The sequence below is a fragment of the Berghia stephanieae genome, chromosome 13 (assembly GCF_034508935.2).
Source record: "Berghia stephanieae isolate SIO BIC M18660-M18661 chromosome 13, UCSD_Bste_1.3, whole genome shotgun sequence".
Taxonomy (NCBI): domain Eukaryota; kingdom Metazoa; phylum Mollusca; class Gastropoda; order Nudibranchia; family Aeolidiidae; genus Berghia; species Berghia stephanieae.
In genome coordinates, this window is record NC_088372.1 from 27576065 (window position 1) to 27596064 (window position 20000).

General features: G+C 33.1%; 1 protein-coding gene across 9 annotated transcripts in view; it reads left to right on the forward strand.

Annotated features, from left to right (window-relative positions):
- The window catches only part of LOC144958678 (innexin unc-9-like), an 867612-nt gene that overhangs the window by 781569 nt on the left and 66043 nt on the right, over positions 1–20000 (forward strand). Inside the window, exon 2 of one of the 9 annotated variants that reach the window (XM_078890810.1) lies at positions 5470–6474. The exons of the other annotated variants lie outside the window; for them this stretch is intronic. Within the exon in view, the coding sequence (XP_078746936.1) occupies positions 6461–6474 (14 nt within the window). The 5' untranslated portion in view covers positions 5470–6460. The remainder of the gene's footprint in view (positions 1–5469; positions 6475–20000) is intronic. 9 annotated transcript variants of the gene reach the window in all.

Here is a 20000-nt window from a genome sequence, read left to right on the forward strand (position 1 = left end):
TTTGGTCAAAATCGGCACTAGAACGCAATTTTGCCTCAATAAATCAAAAATAGCAACTGAACACATGCAATATAGCCTGTTAAAATGTAATTCAATGACATTTCAAGCTTTGAAGAACATGAAAACAGAAATACATTAGAAACTTCAAACTTAAGTGTCACCTGTGACATTTTAACCAATGACACCAATGGTCACAAAAAGTACCAGAAGTCACACAAACACTAGATAAATATCAGCTATGGTAATGAATTAATGTAACCATACGGTAACCATCACCATACTGCTCAAATCTGGTAGTTTGTAGTAATTTAGTGTGTTAATAGTAAATCAAATCAAATTTCTTGACAACCCTTCTTTTATCTGGATTCGTCAAAAGCTTGAGTTTTGTCTTTTTCTTGATTGATACAACCCTGAAACATAAAAAATTAGAATTACAAGGAAATAATTAATTGTGTCAAAATCACAGTCTTATGTGAGATGTCATAATATCATATTTGTAAATAGAATAACAGCTGAAAACATAATTTTTTGGTGGCACTTTATAATATCCAATATCAAGTGTTGCTTGTGACAATGTAAATAGCGATGACACCAAAGTTCAACTTACCTTTTCTGCCTGGAGCCACGCTGGAAAGGCAAATGAACGTGCTGCACTTCAAAGACTGGTAAGAAGGGTGGATCCAAATTGCGAATCGCCATTTAACGAAACAAACTTCCACGTGTTCACGCATGCCGTGTTGCTTGTGACAAATGACACCAAAACCAATAAACCTCAATATCGGCAAAACGGTATACATTTACTCCAAGATTTGAGTTAAGATAGTAAATCTATGCTTTTTCTTCATAATAAAACATTTTATAAACATTAATCATGAGCTTTAAAGTTTCGTGTCGAGTCTTAGTATTGTGCTGTGTTTGATGACACCAAAGGTCACAAGCAACACCAACTTTTTAAGAACTCTATATGAAACTTAATCAGATATGTAATATACTGCAATTGCGTTTAAAAGTAAATTTTGACTTTATACAATTAGTCAAATTTCAATCAAGGGGGGTAAAACATCACATTTAATTTCTACATGATTTCTAAAAAGGTGATGCGTTGACCTCGTTTTAAGCACATGCCAAACAGCATTAAAAATTCACTTTCAAGTTGTTTATTTCATATTCTGTTGTACAGAGTATGTTGAGCTATCTCATTTTATCTCTTCTTCATATTATCAATTGATTACAAGCATGAACCAATGAAAACAGCCCATAATTAAGTAAAAATCAAATTTTCTTAACACTGGTATCAGGCGGGCACCTTTTGACCTTGGCTCATATATATATATATATATATATATATATATATATATATATATATATTATATATATATATATATTAATATGTTTATGTTTGTCATCATGAAGATATGACAATTAGGTTACAAGTAACCTTGTTCAGGTGTGAGACTGTGAGTGTGTGTTTGTATGCGTGTATGGTCTGGCACTTATTCCATACATGTCTGTTTGCGTATATTATTGTGTCTATGCTGTAACCAAATGAAAAATGTCTTCATGGACAATAAAGATATTATTATTATTATTATTATTATTATTATTATTATTATTATTATTATTATTATTATTATTATTATTATTATTATTATTATTATTATTATTATTATTATTATTATTATTATCATTATTATTATTATTATTATTACTACTACTACTACTACTACTACTACTACTACTACTACTACTACTACTACTACTACTACTACTACATACATACAAACATACACACATACACATACATATACAGACAAAACACAGACAAAGAAACACACCACAAAATAGCTGTTCCACATAATAATAATATATTACTCTATAATTTCCAACCACTTCATTAAGGCGTCGTCTCACACATACCACCCCGAATTATCCACAACACTCGGGCTCTAGCTACTTGTTTTCGTCATCATTAGCCCAGATTCCTGTTCAATGCCCCATCTATCTTCCTTGATCCGTCCGTCCGACAGTGTCTGTTGTTTACAATCCTATACATACGCCGTACACACAGCTCCGTCCTATAATATGTTTTATCAATACTCTCTCAATCTCTTTTAAATCACACTGCTAATATATAGCGTCGCAATCACTTTATATTATTACATTTATACTGTCGAAATCACTTTATATTACATTTATACTGTAGAAATCACTTTATATTACATTTATACTGTAGAAATCACTTTATATTACATTTATACTGTCGAAATCACTTTATATTACATTTATACTGTCGAAATCACTTTATATTACATTTATACTGTAGAAATCACTTTATATTACATTTATACTGTCGAAATCACTTTATATTACATTTTATACTGTCGAAATCACTTTATATTACATTTATACTGTCGAAATCACTTTATATTACATTTATACTGTCGAAATCACTTTATATTACATTTATACTTTCGAAATCACTTTATATTACATTTATACTGTCGAAATCACTTTATATTACATTTATACTGTAGAAATCACTTTATATTACATTTATACTGTAGAAATCACTTTATATTACATTTATACTGTAGAAATCACTTTATATTACATTTATACTGTCTCAGTCTCTTTTACATTACACTGCTGATAGTCGCTATCACTTTATATTACATTGATACTGTATCGACCTCATTTATAATACATTGTCTCAAACCACTCATTCCATAACCATACGGCTTAACATTTTTGGTTGCGGGAGATGGTAGGAAAAATAATCTCGACTTATGTGGCGTCTACTGTAATTTTGTCTTGGTGTTAGATAAGATAGATACGGAATATGGAAATTGTATTTTTATGAAGAAAAAAAAAAAGGGGGGGGGGGTGGGGGTGAGGAAAGAAAGATAGAAAGACAGAATGAAAAAAATAATGAAAGCGTCTTGAGTAAGATTTACCTCTTTTCTCACATGAAATCTGCCTTGAGGGCAGGATGTCGATGGAGGGTGGGAAGGGAGTGGGGGGGGGGGGGGGGGGGGGGCTAAGAGCAGAGGGATGGAGGATAAGAACCAAAGTTCTACCGTACTCTTTAAAAAAAACACACACACACACACACAATTAAAATTTTGGCCAGGGAACAAGTAGTAGTGTCGTATGGTCTTCACACCTCCAAGTGTCACTCATTCAGCCATTTGATGTAGTCGTCATCAGCTTTGTGGATAGCAGGATAGCCGCCCTCTATGGATGTTGATGGACAGTGAAGTACCACATGGTCGATGTCCTGATTTGGAGCTTTACAGGCTTGGCATGTTGGTGTTGCCAGGGAACTCAATCTTCAAATATAGAATAATTAGAATGATTCTTATCTTATTCCAAAACAGTCTCAGACTTGGGACATCAACCGAGTCATTAAGGAATTCCAAGGTTTGGGAGGTTTTGTTATTATAGATAGTATGCGCTCGGCTAAGAAGCTCACAACAACATTGCCATCCGGAAGTATAACGGACCAACACACAAAACTATGTGTAACCTTAAACTTTTATAATCTGGTTTATACAGTTTAGTGAAAAACGCGGATGGCAAAAAAAAATATATATTTTAAAAAAAAACAATAATATAGACTCATTTGACATCAACTTCATTTATAGTTACAAGATTTTTTTTTTTTAATTTGGATCGATTTTTGAAGGACAACCGAAATTTCAAAATGTGTTTTTTTCATTGTAAGACAGATATATATATATATATATATATATATATATATATATATATATATATATATATATATATATATATATATATATATAGATAGATAGATAGATAGATAGATAGATAGATAGATAGATAGATAGATAGATAGATAGATAGATAGATATATATATATATATATATATATATATATATATATATAGAGAGAGAGAGAGAGAGAGAGAGAGAGAGAGAGAGAGAGAGAGGGGGGGGGGAGATAGATAGATAGATAGATAGATAGATAGATAGAGTGAGAGAGAGAGAGAGAAAGAAAGAGAGAGAGAGAGAGAGAGAGAGAGAGAGAGAGAGAGCACTAATCTGTTTGAATTGATTTCTGATGAAAACACTGTATAGGTACCTTAGCAGTAGTCATAGCTAAAAGGGTTTTCCTTCTTGGAGAGACGAGGACGAGTAGTCTAGAGGAAACCTTCATAACCCTTTCATAACGTCCGCCAAAAATGTTTTAACGGAATCGGAATGCGATATATATGTGGATTGTTATCATGATTAGTGCCGGTCTGTAGACATTGAGCATTTTTAATAAAATGTGATTTTGTATGCGGTAATCGCTGACACAAAGCTGACTGTCTGACTGTCTGACAGACATCATTCTATATTGATCCATAGTTGCGTGAGTGGATTCTGGGTAACTTTGGATTTGTGTGTGTGTGTGTGTGTGTGTGTGTGTGTGTGTGTGTGTGTGTGTAGATAGATCTAAGATTTCAGACATAGATAAATAAATAAATAAATAAATAAATAAATAAATAAATAAATAAATACCCCACCACCACCCCCACCACCACCAAAAAAAAAATCAACAAAACCCTGGCTTTGATGAAACGTTCAACTCAAAGCGATATCATTGTCTTAAAGAAATTCACACCATAGCTGCCACTAATCGATGCAGGACACTGGTGGGCAGGCGAGGCCGAGATATCTTATCCCTAACACAAGAATGCGAAATGCCCTTTATCTTTAAAATTAAATTATGACCCGTGTCTTTTTCTTACTAATGTTGTAAAATGGATCCTGGAGAGAGAGAGAGAGAGAGAGAGAGAGAGAGAGAGAGAGAGAGAGAAAGGAAGAGAGAAGGGGAGAGGGATATTGTGGTGAGTGGCTAAATTAAAACCCAGAAATTATGTACCTACATTTATTATGTGCGCTAAGTCATAGAGGTTTTGTATTAGGCTTATTATTATTATATTTATTATTATTATTATTATTATTATTATTATTATATTATTATTATTATTATTATTATTATTATTATTATTATTATTATTATTATTATATTAATTATTATTATATTATTCATTATATTATTATCATATATTATTTATTATTATTATTATTATTATTATTATTATTATTATTATTATCATTATTATCATCATCATCATCACCACCACATCATCATTATCATCATCATCATCATCACATCATAACCATCATCATTAGTGTCATCATTGTCACCATTGCCTTCACCATCATTAATATCATTATCATATTATTATTTTCCCCTCATTATCGACGTCGTCATCATCATTATAATCACCATCAATTATTAAAACTAACATTTCCAACCCCCGTCATCTTATGTCATGGAATTTCACCATAATAATATCATGCAACAATTGATATAATTTATACCTTCGATATTATTAATAATATCATAAAATCGATATCATTAACTATATTTCCTATTTAAAATTCCATTCCATTTAGATTCCTATGTAAATAATAAAAAAATTGATTTTCCAAATTATACAAACAATGGGTGGCAAGACAAAATAGATTTTAATTTGTTCCTCATCTCAAGTGACAAAAGAGAGCTGGATAGAAAATGTGTTTACACTCAAATCACATTACAACGAGGATAAAACATGAACACATTTCACAACTTCCCCTCGTCCACGGATTTCTCAAATTTCGTTTTTGAGACAATGAAAAACTCTAGAAAAAGGAAGAAAAGCTATTATCATCACGTCTTCTTTTCTTTCTTCTACTTCTCCATTTATTTATTTCCTCTCCTCCTCCTCCTCCTCCTCGTTACCGGACAAGGGAGATAATCTTTGCCTTATTTCCCCATCCCTCCGAACGCAGTTATCGGTCTTGTTGCCTAGCAACGCACCAAGCCTTTTTACTGCCTTTTGTTCCTTTTTTTGTTTTGTTTTTTTTAATTTTTTTTTGTTTTTGTTTTTTTTTTTTTTTGTTTGTTTTGTTTTGGATTTTTCTCTTCAAAAAAAAAAAGAAAAAAGTCTACAGTAGCCTGGTAGCCAATTTCAGCCATTTCCTTACTAAGCTGGAATAGGATTTCCTCAAAGGATTATCCCGAATACTGGTCGATATACCATTATTTCAACAGTTATCATCATCGTCATCCTTTTTTCATCGCTATTTATCTCAAACAAACCTACGGCTACAACGATAATCAACACAGGCTTTACTATCATCAACGTGTTCGTCTTTGAAATATAACATCAAAACTAGATCGTTCTTCATAATATTTCATTTCCTTATCATCGCCTGGTTTTTTTTTTTTTTTTTTTTTTGGATAATTGTATTACACACGAAAGCTTCTCCACTCTCACCTACCACAGTCCTATGGAACAACAGCAAATGGATGTGTTTTGTGGTAGAATAGTGATGTCGAATTCGAGTCACCCATTTCGTGGAGTAAAATCTTGAAGACAAGCGCTGACTGCGTTTTGCAGTAATGCACTGGTCCATGTGAGTATTGTTAGAATCTGTCGAAACCACACAAAAAAGAAAACAATTTCTATCTATCTATCTATCTATCTATCTATCTATCTATCTATCTATCTATCTATCTATCTATCTATCTATCTATCGATCGATCGATCTATCTATCTATCTATCTATCTATCTATCTATCTATCTATCTATCTATCTATATATATATATTATATATATATCTGTCTATCTATCTATCTATCTATCTATCTATCTATCTATCTTTCTATCTCTCTATTTCTCTCTCTCTCTATCTATCCTTCTCTCTTTGTCCATCTCTATCCATCTCTCTCTCTCTCTCTCTCTCTATATTATATATATATATATATATATATATATATATATATATATATATATATATATATCTGAGTGTTTTTCTTTCTACTTGTCCATCGATCTCAGCGTGTTAGAGTGTGCGCGCGTATATGTGAGAAACTGTGGCTATTATGTGTTTGTCTGCTTATATGTCCATATATTACATGTATATATCATTAATAATATGTGTTCTCACTTTCACAGGTATCTATAGGTTTCAATTAATTTATTCAGCGTAATTTGATTATTATATTTATCTCAACAGATTTTTGGAGAAAAACATAGATATTCAACAATGATAGACTACAACATTTTCCATGTTATTTGTCCTTACTATCTATTATTTCCAAACCACGTTGCTGTTTCTTCTATATCTCTGAATACTCTCACATCTTTTACGATATTATCGTGCGACGCTGGATTCTTTGTTTGATAAACGACTGTGTTTACATGCCCGTTGCTGACATGAGGCTTAATGTTTTTGTTTTGTTGATGTTATTATTTTGTTTGTTTTTTGTTTTTTTTTTTTTTGATTATTTTAATTATTTTTTTGGTGCGTATAAGGGGGGGGGGGGGGGGAGGGGGCTGGGGGGGGGGGGGGTTTAGAGAATTTTAAGTCTCTCCTTACTAGCATTTTCAGAACTTTTCCCAAAACTTTACACCCACCAAAGACACAAAAACAGGTTTATCTTACCCCCCACACAGAAAAGCAACAAGTACATTCTATACATAATATTGTTCTGCAAAATGAGATCTATCTACAACACAGTGTCAAGTTATTTACAATTATAAACAAAATATTTTCGTTTAATTTTATGATGCAAAAAAAAAAATGATAAAATTGTTGGTTGCATCGTAACGAATGTGACGATTTTCCTCTGGTTGGTAAGGAGAGGGTTAAAACATTACACTGCTTTATTCCGTCCAAATAAATTAATACTGATCACAATAATATTTGTCAGACGTAAAGCAAAATAGAAAACAACAAAATAAAAAACAAAAAAAAAAAACAAAAAACAAAAAATAATAGAAAGAAAAAAAAAATCAATCAGGACGTGTTTCGACATAGACTTCAAAAATTGGAAAATTGAAGAAAAAAAATGAATTATTGCGGCGCGTTCTATGTAGAATGATGAACGACCGAACTGCAAACGCCCTCCCTCCCCTCCACCCAGTACTTAATTGAAACCAGGCGTCAAAACTACACGCCCAACCAATATTTGCAGAAAATTTCGCGATCGATAGATACCGTCACCTCATACAAACACTTAGGTTTTTTTTCTTCTTGATAACCATAATTTGTGATATTAATATTAATATTCATCCTTAGTCCATAATTTCCGATGACACAACGTGTTGTTGAAAATGTTAAGAATTTATTTCTGTCTCATCGCCTGCTTAAAAATAGATTATTAAACTGTCTAGTTTGTCGTGTCTTCAAATCATTGAATATCGTGATTTTCCAATTTTAGACAAATCGATAAGGTTCTTGATAAGAATTGAGCCCTGAGGTTAAAAAAAAATACAACGGGAATGTTATACCCAAGTCACTCAGGTATTATAGTCGTTGTAATTATTATAGTCGCCTATGCTTATTAACCCAGATGTTGCTATATTTAACCCTGTCCTTACCAACTACAGGAAAATCGTCATATTCGTTACGTAACCAACATTTTTCTTATTCAAATGTATCTTGTACATCATAAAATTTAAAGAAAATGAACTGTGCGTTTGAGTGTATGTTTTGCTAAAGATATTATGTATCACAAGAATTTTACTGCTATTATGTTTGAGTGATAAAAAAATATATTTTTGTGTTAGTTGGGTATGAAGTTTTGAGGAAAATCTTGAAAATGCCTGGTAAGGAGAGGGTTAAAAAGAAAACAAACAAAAAACATGAGCTTTTATATAACGCAATATCCGCTTAATGTGCTCAAAGCGGATTACAAGGGCCCCTGCCCAACAGCAACGTGTAACATGTAGAACGAGACGATGACGCCTGTTAGGCTATATTACAATTTTCTTTGTTTAACGGCCAGGTACACATTTTACACCTGAGTACGGTGAGAGAATATGAGTAAAGGGACTCATCTATGCGCCGAGCAGAGCAAGGCTCGAATTTAGGACCCTCCGATCCAAAAGCGAGTGTCATACCACAAGAACACATCGCCGCAGCAGTATTTATCACTATGCATACTTACTTACAACGAGCAGTTCAAAGGGTTCACCATCTTCAATGCGACTTCATAGTTATTCATATTATAGAACAACACGCCCATTCCATGCAGTCGTTTTTTGTTTTTATTTCAGATTGTATTTGTTTTGTGATATTATTTTGTGGCTATATATAGCCAGATACTTGTTCACACATGAATCGAGTTAGGTAATATGTGCAAGCAAAGTCAGTGCCTTACCTAAGGACACAACGCTGTTATTTTCATCCAAATCAATGACTGACCAAACGATTTAGCCGTGGCGCACGTACGTACTCTTAATTTGCGGGTTTTTTTTTTTGTTTGTTTTGTTTCTTTTATTTACTTTAATTTTTTTTTTTTCTTAATATTTTATCCTGTTCTTTTTTTTTCTTTTTCTCTTTCTGTTTATTCGTTGATGTCGTGTTCGTTGTCATCGACGTCATTTTTTGTTATTGTTTTTTTTTTAAAGCTGTTTTGTTGTTATTGTCCGGATGCTGTCATTGTTGTTATCAACAAATCGTTTTTTTTCTTCCTTTTCATCTATAATTTCAAAAGATGAAAACTTTACTTATCGTAGCAAGAATTGTTTAGATAGATCTTTATTTTTCTCATGTAATTTGGCCTATTACTGACAGTGATTTCATAAATCGCCCGATGAAAGCTGCATGCACTCGTCGGTCCTATCTGTCGTTCCCCAGCAATGAATAAATTTGCATTAGCAAAATTAAGTAATTATCGATTTTTTTTTCTCCCCGAGAGTCTCCGGGTCGGGTTGATATTTGCTTTCTAGCGTTCGCTCCTTGAAAGAGATGAAAAGGACGTAATCCGCCGCAATGAAATTAATGTTGTTAGTATTATTATTGTTGTTGTTGTTGTGTTTTATTATTATTTTGATGGTTGTTGTTGTTATTATCGTGGTCAGCAAATAAAACCCGTTCAATTGTTATTCATTCGTGATTGCATGGTTTAATATTAATGTGATGTGGGCTTGTAGTGTTGCACTGGTGGTTTGGCTGGTTGTTTGGAATATTTGGAACTTTATGTGTCCCTATGATGTGGCGGCTACTGTCGGTCTGTGGTAAGACACTCGCTTTGGGATCAGAATATTAGTGTACTGAACAGGAAGTGGAGCGAAGGCGCGATTCACGGGGGGTGGGGGAGGGGAGGGGATGGAAGGAGGAGGGGGGGGCGGGGGTGAGTTGGTTTGGGGGGTGGTTGGGTTGAAACGGTGAACCCATTGACATACGTAACATTACCTATTATGTGGCCTCACCTTAATAAGTTTCCCAATGACATTAAAGCTATAACGCCTCACAATGAATGGCTAGTCGTGTCGACTGAACAAAATGTGTTAATATTTCTTTAGTTCCTATTTATTGCCAGTTATTGGGTATTTTAATGCCAAAGTATTATAACTAACCTATTGTGACCCTTCGCCTCAAAACGGTATTAAGTCGGGATGATTAAGATGTTGAAAATTGAATTTATAGCCAGAAATATCAGACTTGTGTTGAGTTTGTATGTTTTATTAAGGAGAATGGATACCATATTTTAGGGTGCTAATGCCAACAATTTATATTTTTGACCAGTTTAACAATTAAATTCGGCTTTTAAGCATCTGGTTCGTTCCGACATCGTTTTGAGACGATGGGTCACAATTGGCTTTAAAAAGTCATTCGCCATTCATCAAAATATCTATTCTTGAGTATAGAGGCTTATTAGTTGAGCTTTTATATAGCGCAATATCTATTAAATGTGCTCAAAGGGCTTTACCAGGAGTCTCTGGCTAACAGCAACACTTAACATGTAGGACGTGACATGCCGCCTGTTAGGCGATATTACAATATTTTTTTCGGACATAGACAACGCTGCTAACGGCAGGTAATCATATTACACCCGAGAACTGTGAGAGAATGTGAGTAAAGAGCCGTCTCCAAAGACTCAACTATGCGCCGAGCGTATACACACTTCCAATGATTTTGGAACCGGAAGAGTGGAAGGTGTGTGTGTGTGGCGTCATGACTTATCTCTCTCTCTCTCTCTCTCTCACTCTCTCTCTCTCTCACTCTCTCTCTCTCACTCACTCATAAGCTCTCCACTCACATCGCGTCTTCACTCATGATTTTACTCATGCAATGTGTGTCTCGTCATCACTCTCTCTCTCTCTCTCACTCTCTCTCTCTCTCTCTCTCTCTCTCTCTCTCTCTCTCTCTCTCTCTGCCCTATTTAAAGATATTTTAGCCCTAAAGGATCTCCGTCCCTGGGTCGTATTCCAATTAATTTAGGTAACCAATTAGGCTACGATTCTCATGTGATGGCGGAAAAACTGTCTGTTGACCGGGTAGGGTTTTGAGATTGTTATTCCTTATCCATTATCTGCTGACCACAGACCCGGGCTCTTACTTAGACAGACAGAGACCCATTGAAATGAGGCGCGGTTTTCTATGTTGGTCTCTTTATAATCGTTTTTTTTTTTAAATATTATTTTGCATTTAGTCTTGTTTTCCTTCCATCCTATCATTGTTCTTAGGGTATTGACAACTGCACGTGCGCTGAAGAGTGTTGTGAGTAGATCGTGCTGGGGGGACCGTGAGTGAAAGAGTGAGTCGTGATCTCATGTTTGAAATGGCTTGAAATGGATTGAATGATTTCTTTTTTCTCTCTTTTTTTTTTTTTTTTTTTTTTTTTTGGTTTTTTTGTTGTATTTTTTATATTTTATTATTATTACTATTTTTATTATTATTATATTATTATTATTATTATTATTATTATTAGTATGTATTATATATTATTAGTATATATTAGTATATATAGTAGTTTGTAGTTATATATTATTAGTTATTAGTAGTAGTAGTAGTAGTAGTAGTAGTAGTAGTAGTAGTAGTAGTAGTATAGTAGTAGTAGTAGTAGTAGTAGTAGAAGTAGTAGTAGTAGTAGTAGTAGTAGTAGTAGTAGTAGTAGTAAGTAGTAGTAGTAGTAGTAGTAGTAGTAGTATTATTATTATTATATTATTATTATTATATTATTATTATTATTATTATTATTATTATTATTTTATTATTATTATTATATTATTATTTTATTATTATTATTATTATTATTATTATTATTATTATTATTATTATTATTATTATTATGGTTGTTGTTGTTGTCGTTGTTCTTGGTGGTGGTGATGATGATGATGATGATGATGATGATGATGATGATGATGATGATGATGATGATGATGATGATGATGATGATGATGATGATGGCTGCGACATTATTAACAGTTTATACTAAAATCAGGACATGACAACTTCCTTGATGGGTGCTTTAACCCCACCAGTGAAAAAAAAAAAAAAAGAAAATGATTCCCAATCACTTTCATTCAATCTTCCCACCAAAATATATACTTGGACCCGGCAAACATTCATTACCTCCTAACAAACTACAATTTCTAATGCACAAACACACATACACACACACACACCACACACACACTCACACACACACTCACACACACACACACAAAACACACTCACACACACCACACACACACACACACACACATCACCACACACTTTGACCTTAATCCTGAGGCTGAAAGAAATCCACTCCATTGCGTCCCGATCAACTCACACCACTTTTTGAACTCTTCTCCATCTTGCGGTATAATTATATGTGTAAGGTTGGTGATGCTTGTGTAGTGTTGTGCTGTTGAATTGAGATGATGTTGTGTTGTTGTTGTTGTGTTGTTGTGTTGCCGTTTTGATGTTGTTGTTGTGTTGTTCGATGTTGTGTTTGTTTATCTGTGTTATTTCATGTGTTATTGTTGTTGGTGGTGTGGTTGATGATGTGATGATGTTGTTATTTGTGTTACTGTTGTTATTGTTGGTGTATGTACAATAATAAGATTTTTGGAGAATTGTTCAATTTTTTCCTTTTTTTTCTATCTCTCTCTCTCTCTCTCTTTTTTCTCTCTCTTCTTCTTTATATTATATATATATATATATATTCGGTAGTATATTATATAATGATATGATATTATTTTAATATTTACACAAGTGTTTGGGGCATCTACATCAATTTTCAGGCTTAATTTCATTGCGACGAAAGCAAATTAGCTGAACATTATTTGATGCCCAACTTTGTAATATTTTAATATAATTCCTCCATTACTCATGTCGACACTTTCGTCCATATTGTATAAACATGATTCAATATATATATATATATATATATATATATATATATATATATATATATATATATATATGTATATCGCTTTTGTATCACTATGTCTCTATTCCCTCCCCTCCTCTCTCTCTCTCTCTCTCTCTCTCTTCTCCTCTTCTCTCTCTCTCTCTCTCTCTCTTTCCTCGCATCCCATTCTCCCTCCCCCCCCCTCTCTCTCTCCTCTCCCCTCCCCTCTCTCTCTCTCTCTCTCTCTCTCTCTCTCTCTCTCTCTCTCTCTTTCTCTTTATCTATTTATCTCTTTCACCCTTAAAATCAAGGTTAATTACTCTCTGCATTGAACAATACCAAAGCTCATTATAGTAATATGGATAGAAATAAAGAACAAAATCTAATCCGTATAATATTCTTACTTACTTAATGTCCTGCGGGGAAGGAAGGAGGTGTTGAGTATTACTGCAAGGACACATTGGATGCCGCCATAATGAACGGCCAATCGTATGAGATGAGTAGAGCAAATCTTGCTCACTCACGCACTATGTGGTATCTAGAAAACAAGAGGAACTGGAAAAAGTAAGAAATATGATATATATATATATATATATATATTATATATATATATATATATATATATATATATATAACATATATTCTGCAGATCACTGAATCAAATGAATAATAAAAGAATGTGTTATTCCCACCATTAAAAGGCTCAATAAATCATAATGCTCACAGGGGGTCAATATCTTTTCACGAGCGAATTAACAGGGCAGAGGAGAATTCATCAAATGGATTAGTAAAAACAACACTGGGCTGATAATAACAAACAAAAAAAGACCCTTGCTTCAATTTACTCACGAAAGACAGATAATATTTGTACTCACACTTCCAATCTCCGCCTTTTGTTTGTTTTGGTGCTCACGATGTTTTGCGTCATATACTTCTCCGCCAATGCCGGCGTTCCCGCGGAATGATATAATAAATATAATATATCAACAACAACAAAATAGTCCGTTATCCAAATAAAAGCAGCGGCGAGGATCATGCTTTAGTTCTGCCGAGATCAGGATATCCTGTCGTTTTACAATAGCTCTGTCTCTATTATCGCAACCACTCACAGCATCAGCTCTAGTGCCAAAAACACGAGGCTGGACGGTAATAATAATAATAATAATAATAATAATAATAATAATAATAATAATAATAATAATAATATGAGTTAATCCGGCTCTATTTTTGGAACCAAATCGACCCAAATTTAGCACCGTCGGTATTTGATGTTATAATTATTTGATACATTTGATGAGGTGCAGTATTGACCTCTTTTTTGTTTTCTTACTTAATGTCCAGCGGGGAAGGAGGCGTTGAGTATTACTGCAAGGACAAATTGGATGCCTTAATGAATGGCCAACCGTATGAGATGAGTAGAGCAAATCTTGCTCACTCACGCAATATATGGTATCTAGACTTCATCATAAATTTCACGAAAACACACAAAAATATAGAAGCTTAAAACAGGTGAGATTCGATTGTCCTCAAACCTGGCATAACAATTTATCGTTAAAATTGGTCGAATTCACCAAAGGAGCAGTCACACAGTGAATAGAAGAGCGGCTCGGGCGGCGTCACAATGGACGCTAAAAGTATGTCTTTTGGAGCCGTAGACCCATTTATCTCGATGTGTTTTTCTCTATTATCTATAATCAGGAAGCCTGCTGTTCGATCCCCAGTCGAAACAGGTTAATATTTTGGAATGTATTTTTTTTCTTTGTTTGTTTGTTTTACTTTGGATTTTTCTTTCTTGGTTTGTCTGGCACTATTTCATACACACTTTATTTTCGATCTTTATCCTACTGACAGATCCGAAAGGATGATTCTTTTTTTTTTCTTTTTTGTATTTGATTTTTTTTTTTTTTTTTTTTTTTTTTTTTTTTTTGATATTGAAATGGCTGAAAGAAAACAATTCTAAATCAGATTCTATTTTTAGGTTGGCTACGTTTGTTTGTCGGATTTGATAACAATGTATTTCATTTTCAGATTTCTATATTAGGTTTTCTTCTTTTCTTTTCTTTGATAGAAGAAATAGAACATGTTATCTCGATTATGACTTCGCACATGGGTCCTGCCCGGTCTCCCAATGACGTGAATTATGTTCTATTTTCGTTAAAGTACACAATGCAATCATGATGAACTCTATACGCGGCCTAGAAGCTGATGTGGAATATATTAAAAAATTATTTACGTAAATGAATATATCTAACATATCATTGGAAATAGAGCAAAATTCTGAATGTGGCCCGTTTCGCGCTCAAAACCATTATTCAGCCAATTGTAAAAGCAGTTAAATCAGTAAATACCGTTTTTATTATTATGCTAAGAAGGGTTTTTAGGCTAAACGTCCCGTGTGTGTTTTGTTTTTTTAAGCTGTAATATTCATATTTGTACATTACTCTTTACAGTCCACATATTCCTACAATTGGCATTAAATGTCTAGTCTAAATAAATTCTAGTCGTCAATATAGATCATCCATCCTAGTTCTTTTTTACGCCCCGTAATCCTAAGAATCTTTTTTTTTTTAACCTCAGGAATGGGAGACACCCAATGTTTGTCGTTGCTTTGCCAATTTAGAATTATCTCCGTCTTTTAACTACGACAATAAACAGGTAAAGGTATATTGAAAAAAAAGTAACAATAAATAAATAAAAATAAAAAAAAGATAATAATAATAAAAAAAGAAAAAAAAAAGAAAAAAAAGGATTTATATAAATAAATCAGTAAATAAATGGATAAATAAATAAATAAATATATGTTTTAAAATAAAACCGAAAATGACTTGATTTTATATGAATCCTAAGAATCTGCCAATACATACATTTTGCTACTAGCAAGACTTCAGGTTTGAGAAATAAATATCCCGTGATGATGATCGTTTACATCGATCGATGGATGAAGGACGAGTTTTCTGACCAAATCATGTAAATACGCGTCTTTCCGAAGTACGACATTCAGCTGGTTCCCTATCTCGTTACCGATGATTTCCAGTATTCTCCCAAAAATGGCAGGCTTACCAGACGAGTTTCCTGACCAAATCATGTAAATACTCGTATTTTCCGCCGGAGTACGACATTCAGCTGGTTCCCTATTTCGTTACCGATGATTCACAGTATTCTCCCAAAAATGGCAGGCTTACCAGACGAGTTTTCTGACCAAATCATGTAAATACTCGTATTTTCCGCCGGAGTACGACATTCAGCTGGTTCCCTATTTCGTTACCGATGATTCACAGTATTCTCCCAAAAATGACAGGCTTACCAGACGAGTTTTCTGACCAAATCATGTAAATACTCGTATTTTCCGCCGGAGTACGACATTCAGCTGGTTCCCTATTTCGTTACCGATGATTCACAGTATTCTCCCAAAAATGGCAGGCTTACCAGACGAGTTTTCTGACCAAATCATGTAAATACTCGTATTTTCCGCCGGAGTACGACATTCAGCTGGTTCCCTATTTCGTTACCGATGATTCACAGTATTCTCCCAAAAATGGCAGGCTTACCAGACGAGTTTTCTGACCAAATCATGTAAATACTCGTATTTTCCGCCGGAGTACGACATTTCGCTGGTTCCCTATCTCGTTACCGATGATTCACAGTATTCTCCCAAAAATGGCAGGCTTACCAGACGAGTTTTCTGACCAAATCATGTAAATACTCGTATTTTCCGCCGGAGTACGACATTCAGCTGGTTCCCTATTTCGTTACCGATGATTCACAGTATTCTCCCAAAAATGGCAGGCTTACCAGAGAGTTTTCTGACCAAATCATGTAAATACTCGTATTTTCCGCCGGAGTACGACATTCAGCTGGTTCCCTATCTCGTTACCGATGATTCCCAGTATTCTCCCAAAAATGGCAGGCTTACCAGACGAGTTTTCTGACCAAATCATGTAAATACTCGTACTTTCCGTCGGAGTACGACATTCAGCTGATTCCCTATCTCGTTACCGATGATTTCCAGTATTCTCCCCAAAATGTCAGGCTTACCAGACGAGTTTTCTGACCAAATCATGTAAATACTCGTACTTTCCGCCGGAGTACGACATTCAGCTGGTTCCCTATCTCGTTACCGATGATTTCCAGTATTCTCCCAAAAATGGCAGGCAGGCTTACCCAGCGGAAAATTGATATTTTAAACTCGAACAAGCTCTCTACAAAACAATTTTATGTTCTTATTAATTACTGATATTTTAAACTCGAACAAGCTCTCTACAAAACAATTTTATGTTCTTATTAATTAAACAAAGATCATTTTTCAAAGTTAGTGATGTACGAAATAAATCTGAATAAGAAAAAATGTATAATATTGTGTCGTAACAAATGTGACGATTTTGATGCAGGTGGTAAGGAGAGGGTTTAAAGCCAATTCTATGCATGCCATCAAAATGTGCATCTCTCATTGTGACAAATAATAAGACTTTTACTGCATTATATAATAATAATAATGATAATAATAATAATAATATTATTATTATTATTATTATTATTATATATTATTATTATTATTATTATTATATTATTATTATTATCATTATTATTATTATATAATGCAGTAAAAGTCTTATAATAATAATAATAATAATAATAATAATAATAATAATAATAATAATAATAATAATAATAATAATAATAATAATAATAATAATAATAATAATAATAATAATAATAATAATAATAATAATAATAATAATAATAATAATATAATAAATAATAATATATTATTATTATTATTATTATTATTATTATTATTATTATTATTATTATTATTATTATTAATATTATTATTAACCGAGTGAAATAATTTTCAGACCAACTTACCAAAACACATAAACCTGAGCCTTCATTTTCAATGAGAAGAATAAAATTATCACGATGAAAGTAATAACAGGATGAAAATAAATCATATCATATCAACGTTAGCAGACTTGGGTTATTTTAGGTCCAGTCCTGTCTTCATTTGGCAAAACAGCTTTTTCACAGTTTGGCCTGAAAGAAAATCGGTGTAGATTTAAATGATCCCCAAAACCTGCCAAGAAAAGTTTTAAATCCCAGATTTCTTTTTTTTTTTTTTAGTATTTTATTCTCAGGTTTAAAACTTTTTTGTTACGGTTCCGGTCATTTTAAGTTATGAATATTCAAAGGGAATAATTTCTGGCCAAAATTATATTAGGGGGATTTCTTTGTGTACCCCAGACTGTTTTATTAGAGCCAGCCTTTGACGTAGGGCGATAAATCAGAAATAGATTTGTATTATTTATATCAGCGCTATTTTCAACTCAATATTTATCGATTTTGGCTGTCGAGTTTTTGTTTTTTTCTGGTTTCACTTGAAACCTGAAAAAATATAATATGATTTTATTTTTGATGTCGTTTTAAAAAAATTATATTTCAACATGTTATTTAAAGCTCTTGGTTTAATCAATATCGCCACCACGTTCTCTTCATCATCATCATCATCATCATCATCATCATCATCATCATCATCATCATCATTATCATCACCATTTCCATCTCCATTATCATCATAAATATTGTTTGTCTTGCCCCATAAACCGAGTCAGATTTCTATGATTCTCCTCTTACTGGAAATTCGCATTTTGACATTAAATCGCCGACGTAATTTGAGATTTTTAAGGAGAGTTTTGAGGCTCAGAAGATTTTTGTAGTTGAAAGGTTCAAGACATTTTTCAGCAAGTCATGAAAAAAATATTGCATGAATGAAGGATAAACCCCGTCTGTTTTATGAATAAAATACTGAATTGCTAGATAGCGATCTCAAGTGCTCAATGAGAGCTTTTTGAGAAAACAATGCACGACTGAAATATCAGCCATGCTTGCAACTTGAAAGAGTATAGTGTATTTTTGATAATCATGCTGAGGTGATTTCAGAGTTTTAAAACGATATAGATATAGATAGATAGAGAGAGAGAGAGATAGAGAGAGATATATAGATAGATAGATAGATAGATAGACAGATAGATAGATAGATAGATAGATAGATAGACAGATAGATAGATAGATAGATAGATAGATAGATAGATAGATAGATAGATAGATAGAAAGATAGATAGATAGATCGACAGATAGATAGATAGAGAGAGAGAGAGATAGATAGATAGATAGATAGATAGATAGATAGATAGATAGATAGATAGATAGATAGATAGATAGATAGATAGATAGATAGATAGATAGATAGATAGATAGATAGATAGATAGATAGATAGATAGATAGATAGATAGATAGATAGATAGATAGAGATAAGATAAAGTGTATGAGAGAAGAGAAAGAGGGTTACTTGTCGAGTAAAAGATATAAAGGGTCTGATTGGAGGAATTGGACGGACACGAGAATGACAATAATATGGACATGTTTGTTCTTCAAAGGACTCTATGATGAAGAGAATATTGGATTGTTGAAAAGCAACATAGAGATCTGGGCTGTTTGAGAAATGCTTTAAGAACGTTTTATGAATATGGCGACCTGGGCTATTTGAGAGACTATTATACGAAATAGATAATGAATTATAATTACTAGTGTTGTTTGAGAGATCAGATGCTGAAAGGTAGTCAGTTTTGTGAATAAAATACTAGATTGTTACAGAGCGATCTCGACTATTTGAGAGAATATTATTATACGAAATAGATAATGAATTATAATTAGTAGTGCTATTTGAGAGATTAGATCAGATTCTGAACGGTATTTTTGTGAATAAATTACTGGATTGTTACAGAGCGACCTGAGCTGTTTGAGAGGTT